Source organism: Gigantopelta aegis, chromosome 11, assembly GCF_016097555.1.
Source record: "Gigantopelta aegis isolate Gae_Host chromosome 11, Gae_host_genome, whole genome shotgun sequence".
Classification (NCBI taxonomy): domain Eukaryota; kingdom Metazoa; phylum Mollusca; class Gastropoda; order Neomphalida; family Peltospiridae; genus Gigantopelta; species Gigantopelta aegis.
This window is the reverse complement of record NC_054709.1, coordinates 22,035,640-22,044,534: the sequence shown is the minus strand read 5'-3', so window position 1 is coordinate 22,044,534 and position 8,895 is coordinate 22,035,640. Positions and strand designations below refer to the sequence as shown.

General features: G+C 46.8%; 1 protein-coding gene across 1 annotated transcript; it reads right to left on the bottom strand.

The window, feature by feature from the left end:
- Nucleotides 1–2,192: 2,192 nt before the first annotated feature.
- On the bottom strand, nt 2,193–3,735 carry LOC121385087 (keratin-associated protein 10-7-like). Its single transcript, XM_041515623.1, has 2 exons — nt 3,438–3,735; nt 2,193–3,403 (listed from the first exon to the last, which is right to left on the bottom strand). The coding sequence occupies exons 1-2, from the start codon at nt 3,733–3,735 to the stop codon at nt 2,193–2,195; spliced, it is 1,509 nt and encodes a 502-aa protein (XP_041371557.1).
- Nucleotides 3,736–8,895: the final 5,160 nt, after the last annotated feature.

The following is an 8,895-nucleotide window of genomic DNA, read 5'->3' as shown; positions in this document are numbered from 1 at the left end:
TAAATTTATTTGTACTTAAATTATAGTGTAATATAATCATTTCTAGCCTGATTTAATAGAAAGGTGTGAACGAATAGGTGTACAATTTGTATTGTTATTGGTGGGAGTGGTTCGTATCTATCAGGCTATGTTGTATATTGTATATTGCCTTTTTATTCAGCCATACATATACATCAAAGGTTTCAAATATGACATGAAGATGATTGTGACACCAGGATGAATTATGACATCAAGACGAACTGTAAAACAAAAATGTATAAATAGATAAACCAAGCTAGATATGAGATAATGCAGGGTAAGCTGTACAATAAAACTAATCTATAAGATATATTATTTTTGTTGCCTATGCTTTATGAAGTAGCTAAAGTGATCAACATTCACACAATAAGGGGTGGGATGTAGCCCAGTGGTCAAATGTTCGCTGGATGCACTGTTGGGCTATCTCTCATTCCAGCCAGTGCACCACGACTGGTGTATCAAATAGTATGTGCTATTCTGTCTCTGGGATAGTGAATATAAAAGATCCCTTGCTACTAATGGAGCAGGGTTTCCTCTCTAAGACAACATGTTAAAATTAATAAATCATTGTGCTCTAGTGGTGTCGTTAAACAAAACAAACTTGATCACGTTTCATACAAGAAATTAAATACTTCAACTGAGACATCTTTGTATATGGGTCCATAGAAAATGGTACAATGAAAGTGTGACACAGCCACCTGACCAGAACGCACTACAACGGTTGTTACTGAGCATAAATCAGATTACCTGCATAAATATTTAGTACAAGGATGTAAATTCTATAACATTCATAGGTGTGATTTTCAAAATGAAACCCTAACTTAACAATTTCTGTTCATGAAAAAAAAAAAATCCTGTCTGTTTCACACGTATCTGGGAAATAGTTTAGTGGGAATTTAGACAAACCACCCGTATATTTGTGCATTCAACTGTGATTTTCTCGGGGGTCAAAAGATATGATTATCAAGATTCAAGTTACAAAGTGAACACAAAATACTTGTTACAGTGCTATCCCCTCACATTCTCAACACTGTACATATACGTCACATGTAACTGTTCAAGGCTTATTGTTGGTTACATGCTGTTGAGGGTGTTTTTCTCTTGTTAGTTTAAAACCAATTTACTGGTAATTCCCCCCCCCATACTGTAAGCTCATGAAAATGTTGTTGAGAATGTCACTTTAAATATCCATTATAAAGACATCACTTTTAAGCTGCCCCTTTATTAATAAACAAAATCTAATTATTTGTTAACAATAATAGTATTAAAATCAATAAGCCAAATGTAACTAAAGTTTCTTTTGTTTAATGACACCACTAGAGCACATTGATTTATTAACCATTGGCTATTGGATGTCAAACATTTGGTAATTTTGACACATAGTCTTAGAGAGGATAGCACATACCACAGCCTTTGATATACCAGTTGTGATGCACTGGCTGGAATGAGAAATAGCCAAATGGACCTCTGATGAGGATCGATCCTAGACCGACTGCGCATCAGGCGAGCTCTTTACCACTGAGCCTTCCCCCCCACCCGAGCCAAGTCCCCCCCCACCCCAAATGTAATTGATAAACACAGTAAGGCCTACAGTTATTATAAACAATATATAACTATTAATATGTGATACATGATTAATAATAATGAATGACTAATAATGATAGGTTAAAAAGAACACCACCAGAAACAAAACACCACCATAAGTTATATGATAAGTAAATGGCAGATTTAAGATTGTTTTGTTGTTGTTGTTTTAAGATTTTTGGTGTTTGTCTATTTGAAATTGTGCATTCCTAAGCAGTAATTAAGTAGAGTGAATGACCAAACAATATACATTTCATTTCAACTTATTTCTGTGCTTATATCCAATTAAGGTTTAATCACAATGTCCTGGGAACACACCTCAGCTATTTGGGCTGTCTGTCCAGGACAGTGGGTTAGTTGTTAATTGTTAGTGGTTAGTGAGAGAGAAGAGGGTCATTAAAACTACTCTGGGTGGGAGCCGGTACCGGGCTGTGAACCATGTACCTACCAGCCTTATGTCTGATGGCTTAACCACAACACCACCAAGGCCGGTACAATATATATAAAAGAGAGGTGCAGACCCAGGGTGGGTGTGGAGGAGGCAGGCACACCTTGTCTGAAAATGCTCTCATGACACCAAACAGCACACATCACAGGGTACACAACACACAGCACACGGCACACAACACACAGCACACAACACAGGGCACACAACACACAGCACATGGCACATGGAACACAGCACACAACACACAGCACACAAACACAGCATACAGAACACTGCACACAGCACATGGAACACAGCACACGGAACACAGCACACAGCACACAACACACATCACATGGAACACAGCACACAGCACACGGCACACAGAACACAGCACACAATACATGGAACACAGCACACAACACACAACACATGGCACACAGCACATGGAACACAGCACACAGAACACAGCACACGGAACACAGCACACAGCACATGGAACACAGCACACAGCACACGGAACACAGCACACAGAACACAGCACACAGCACACAGAACACAGAACACAGCACACAGCACCTGAAAAACAGCACACAACACATGGAACAGCACACAGCACATAGCACATGGAACACAGCACATGAAACACAGCACACAGCACATGGAACACAGCACACAGCACACAACACATGGCACACAGAACATGGAACACAGCACACGGAACACAGCACACAGCACACAGCACCTGAAAATGGAACAGCACACAACACACAGCACATGGAACACAGCACATGGAACACACAACACAGCACATGGAAGAGCACACAACACATGGAACACAGCACATGGAACAGCACACAACACATGGAACAGCACACAACACATGGCACACAGCACATGGAACAGCACACAACACATGGCACACAGCACATGGAACACAGCACACGGAACACAGCACATAGCACACGGAACACAGCACACAGCACCTGAAAATGCTCTCATGACAACAAACAGCACACAGCATACAGCACACAACACAGAGCACATGGAACACAGCACACGGAACACAGCACACGGAACACAGCACATGGAACAGCACACAACACATGGAACACAGCACACAACACATGGAACACAGCACATGGAACAGCACACAACACATGGAACAGCACACAACACATGGAACAGCACACAGCACACAGCACATGGAACAGCATACACCGCACAGCACACGGAACACAGCGCACAGTGCACAGCACACGGAACACAGCAACAGCACACAGAACACATCACACAGCACATGGAACACAGCACACAGCACATGGAACACAGCACACAGCACATGGAACACAGCACATGGAACAGCACACAGGACTTGGAACAGCACACAGCACACAACACATGGAACAGCACACAGCACATGGAACACAGCACATGGAACAGCACACAGCACATGGAACACAGCACATGGAACAGCACACAACACATGGAACAGCACACAACACCTGGAACAGCACACAGCACACAACACATGGAACAGCACACAACACATGGAACACAGCACATGGAACAGCACACAGCACACGGAACACAGCGCACATCACACGGAACACAGCGCACAGCACATGGCACACAGCACACAGCACATGGAACACAGAACACGGCACATGGAACACAGCACACATCACCCAACACGCGTCCCACATATCATGGCACATGGAGCATGGCACACGAAACACAGCGCATGGAACAGCACATAAGACATGGAACACAGCACATGGAACAGCACACAACACATGGAACAGCACACAGCACACAACACATGGAACAGCATACAGCACATGGAACAGTACACAGCACATGGAACACAGCACACAGCACATGGAACTGCACACAACACATGGAACTGCACACAACACATGGAATAGCACACAGCACACAGCACATGGAACAGCACACATCGCACAGCATACGGAACACAGCGCACAGCACACAGCACATGGAACACAGAGACAGCACACAGAACACAGCACACAGCACATGGAACAGCACACAACACATGTAAAACAGCACATGGAACAGCACACAACACATGGAACAGCACACAGCACTTGGAACAGCACACAACACATGGAACAGCACACAGCACATGGAACACAGCACATGGAACAAGCACACAGCACACGGAACACAGTGCACAGCACACGGAACACAGCACACAGCACATGCAACACAGCATACAACACATGGAACACAACACACAGCACCCAACACACGGTCCACAGAACATGGCACACGGATCATGGTACACGGCACATGGCACATGCCACATGGCCCACGGAACAAGGCACATGGCACACAGCACACAGCACATGGAACACATAACACGGCACATGGAACACAGCACACATCACCCAACACGCGTCCCACATAACATGGCACACGAAACATGGCACACAACCATTGGCACATGGCACACAGAACACGGCACATGGCATATGGCACATGGCACATGGCACATGGCATATGGAACACGGAACATGGCACACAGCACATTGAACACGGAACATGGCACACGGCACATTGAACACGGCACACAGCACCCAACACGCGGCTCACAGAACACGGCATACAGCACACAGAACATGGCACACGACACATGGCACACAACCCACGGAACATGGAACATGGCACATGGAACATGGCACATGGCACACATAACATGGCACACAGCATACAACACACAACACATGGAACACAACACACGGCACACAAAATACAGCACACGGCACACACTACACACTGCACACACACCATGCACCACACACACATCACACAACACACACAACACACACAACACAGAACGTGGCACATGGCACATGGAACACTACACACAGCACACAGAACACAACACACAGAACACAACACACAGCAAACAGAACACAGCACACGACACACAACACACATCACACACCACACATACACAACATACTGCATATGAAACACAACACACATCACACACACACAACACACAACACATGAAACACAACACACACACACACACACACACACACACAACACAGAACACAGCACAGACACAACACACAGCACATACACACAACACACATCACATGGACCACAACTCACAGCACACACTCACAGCACACGCCACACAGCACACAGCACACACACACAACACACAGCACATAGAACACAAAACACAGCACACACACACACACATCACACAACACACAGAACATGGAACACAACACACGGCACACAGCACACGGCACACAGCACATACCCACATCACATGGAACACAACACACAGCACATGAAACACAACACACAGCACACACACACAGCACACACACACACACAACACACAGCACACGGAACACAAAACACAGCACACACACACACACATCACACAACACACAGCACATGGAACACAACACACAGCACACGACACACAACACACACACACAACACACAGCACATGGAACACAACACACATCACACACAGCACACAGCACACACACACATCACACAACACACGGGCATCACACAACACACACGACACACAGCACATGACACACACACACACATACACACAACACACAGCACATGGAACACAACACACAACACATGGAACACAACACACACACACACACACACACACACACACGGCACACACACAACACACAGCACATGGAACACAATACACAGCACACACATACAGCACACACACAACACACAGCACATGGAACACAAAAGACAGCACACACACAGCACACACACAACACACAGCACACGGCACATGGGACACAACACACAGGCAACACATGGAACACGCATATCACGGCACACAACATACAACATACAACACACAACACACAGACACACAGACACACACGGAACACAGCACAAGGAACACGGCAAACACAATGCATGGTTCACAGACAGTTAGCTAAATGAATTATGATACAATTAATTGTGAGCCTACCCCCCAAAAAACTCCACCTAATTAAAAAAACAAAAATAAAAACAATAACAAAAACAATACCAATACCAATACCAATACCAATGACAATACCAATGACAATGACAATGACAATGACAATGACAATGACAATAACATAACAACAACAACAACAACAACAACAACAACAACAATAACAATAACAATAACATAACAAAACAAAACACAAAAAACCACCCCAAAAAACACTAAACAGCACAACACAGCACAAAACAATAACAAAAAAACAACAACAAAAAAGAAAAGAAAAAAAGACAAGAAATAAGAAATGTATATATACAATGTGCTACGAGTGTGATTACACAGGTCTTACCTATACAACTGAACTTGATGACTTTAGAGATCAAACTTCTTTCAGGTGTAGCTCCAAACTTCCATTTTAACAACAGGACAGTTCTCAGTTCCAATGTATTTGATTTTTGACTGGTTTCTTTTCAACTCCTGTGTTTGGCAAGTACAAATATTTTTGTGTATGTAGTGGTTAGGCCCACTGGTGTGATCAGAATAAATTTGAATTGCTGTTTTCATCAAACGTCAAATTGCATAGCCACTTCAAATACATTATACACACTGGTCTTTTCTCATTTTCCGTCATATGAGCATATGGAAATATTGTATGGTGTGTGTGTGTGTAAGAGTGTATGTGTATGTGTGTGTGTGATTGTGTGTGTGTGCATGTGTGTGCATGCATGTGTGTGCATGCATGCATGTGTGTGTGTGTGTGTGTGTGTGTGTCTGTGTGTGTGATTGTGTTAAAGTTTTGTTTTATTTATTGACACCACTAGAGCACGTTGATATATTAATTGTTGGCTATTGGATGTCAAATATTTGGTAATTTTCAAGTCTTAGAGGAAAGCCACTACATTTTTCCATTATGGCATGTTATGTCATATGGTTTTATGTGCACATTCAGAACAAGCTGTTGTAGCGCATGCCTGTCCTGGGTGCAGGTGCTGGCCTCAGCCAGCTTCTCCATCCATGACAGGAAAAGGGTTTGGGTGGGTGGAAGAGGGGACTGCCCGCACTGGCAAGTGTAAGGGAGCACCAGCAGCCCAACTGAAATCGGTAGAGGGGGGTGGGGGCAAGTGTAAGGGAGCACCAGCAGCCCAACTGAAATAGGTAGTGGGGTGGGGGCAAGTGTAAGGGAGCACCAGCAGCCCAACTGAAATTGGTAGTGGGGTGGGGGCAAGTGTAAGGGAGCACCAGCAGCCCAACTGAGATCGGTAGGGGGGTGGGGGCAAGTGTAAGGGAGCACCAGCAGCCCAACTGAAATCGGTAGTGGGTGGGGGCAAGTGTAAGGGAGCACCAGCAGCCCAACTGAGATCGGTAGTGGGTGGGGGCAAGTGTAAGGGAGCACCAGCAGCCCAACTGAAATTGGTAGTGGGTGGGGGCAAGTGTAAGGGAGCACCAGCAGCCCAACTGAAATTGGTAGGGGGGTGGGGGCAAGTGTAAGGGAGCACCAGCAGCCCAACTGAAATCGGTAGTGGGTGGGGGCAAGTGTAAGGGAGCACCAGCAGCCCAACTGAAATCGGTAGTGGGGTGGGGCAACTGTAAGGGAGCACCAGCAGCCCAACTGAAATTGGTAGAGGGGGGTGGGGGCAAGTGTAAGGGAGCACCAGCAGCCCAACTGAAATTGGTAGTGGGTGGGGGCAAGTGTAAGGGAGCACCAGCAGCCCAACTGAAATTGGTAGTGGGGTGGGGGCAAGTGTAAGGGAGCACCAGCAGCCCAACTGAAATTGGTAGTGGGTGGGGGCAAGTGTAAGGGAGCACCAGCAGCCCAACTAAAATTGGTAGTGGGGTGGGGGCAAGTGTAGGGGAGCACCAGCAGCCCAACTGAAATTGGTAGGGGGGGGTGGGGGCAAGTGTAAGGGAGCACCAGCAGCCCAACTGAAATTGGTAGTGGGGTGGGGGCAAGTGTAAGGGAGCACCAGCAGCCCAACTGAAATCGGTAGGGGGGTGGGGACAAGTGTAAGGGAGCACCAGCAGCCCAACTGAAATTGGTAGGGGGTGGGGGCAAGTGTAAGGGAGCACCAGCAGCCCAACTGAAATTGGTAGGGGGGGTGGGGGCAAGTGTAAGGGAGCACCAGCAGCCCAACTGAAATTGGTAGTGGGGTGGGGCAAGTGTAAGGGAGCACCAGCAGCCCAACTGAAATTGGTAGTGGGGTGGGGCAAGTGTAAGGGAGCACCAGCAGCCCAACTGAAATTGGTGGGGGGGGGGTGGGGGCAAGTGTAAGGGAGCACCAGCAGCCCAACTGAAATTGGTAGTGGGGTGGGGCAAGTGTAAGGGAGCACCAGCAGCCCAACTGAAATTGGTAGTGGGGTGGGGCAAGTGTAAGGGAGCACCAGCAGCCCAACTGAAATTGGTAGTGGGGTGGGGCAAGTGTAAGGGAGCACCAGCAGCCCAACTGAAATTGGTAGTGGGTGGGGGCAAGTGTAAGGGAGCACCAGCAGCCCAACTGAAATTGGTAGTGGGGTGGGGCAAGTGTAAGGGAGCACCAGCAGCCCAACTGAAATTGGTAGGGGGGGGGGGCAAGTGTAAGGGAGCACCAGCAGCCCAACTGAAATTGGTAGTGGGGTGGGGCAAGTGTAAGGGAGCACCAGCAGCCCAACTGAAATTGGTAGTGGGGTGGGGCAAGTGTAAGGGAGCACCAGCAGCCCAACTGAAATTGGTAGTAGGTGGGGGCAAGTGTAAGGGAGCACCAGCATCCCCAACTGAAATTGGTAGTGGGGTGGGGCAAGTGTAAGGGAGCACCAGCAGCCCAACTGAAATTGGTAGTGGGTGGGGGCAAGTGTAAGGGAGCACCAGCAGCCCAACTGAAATTGG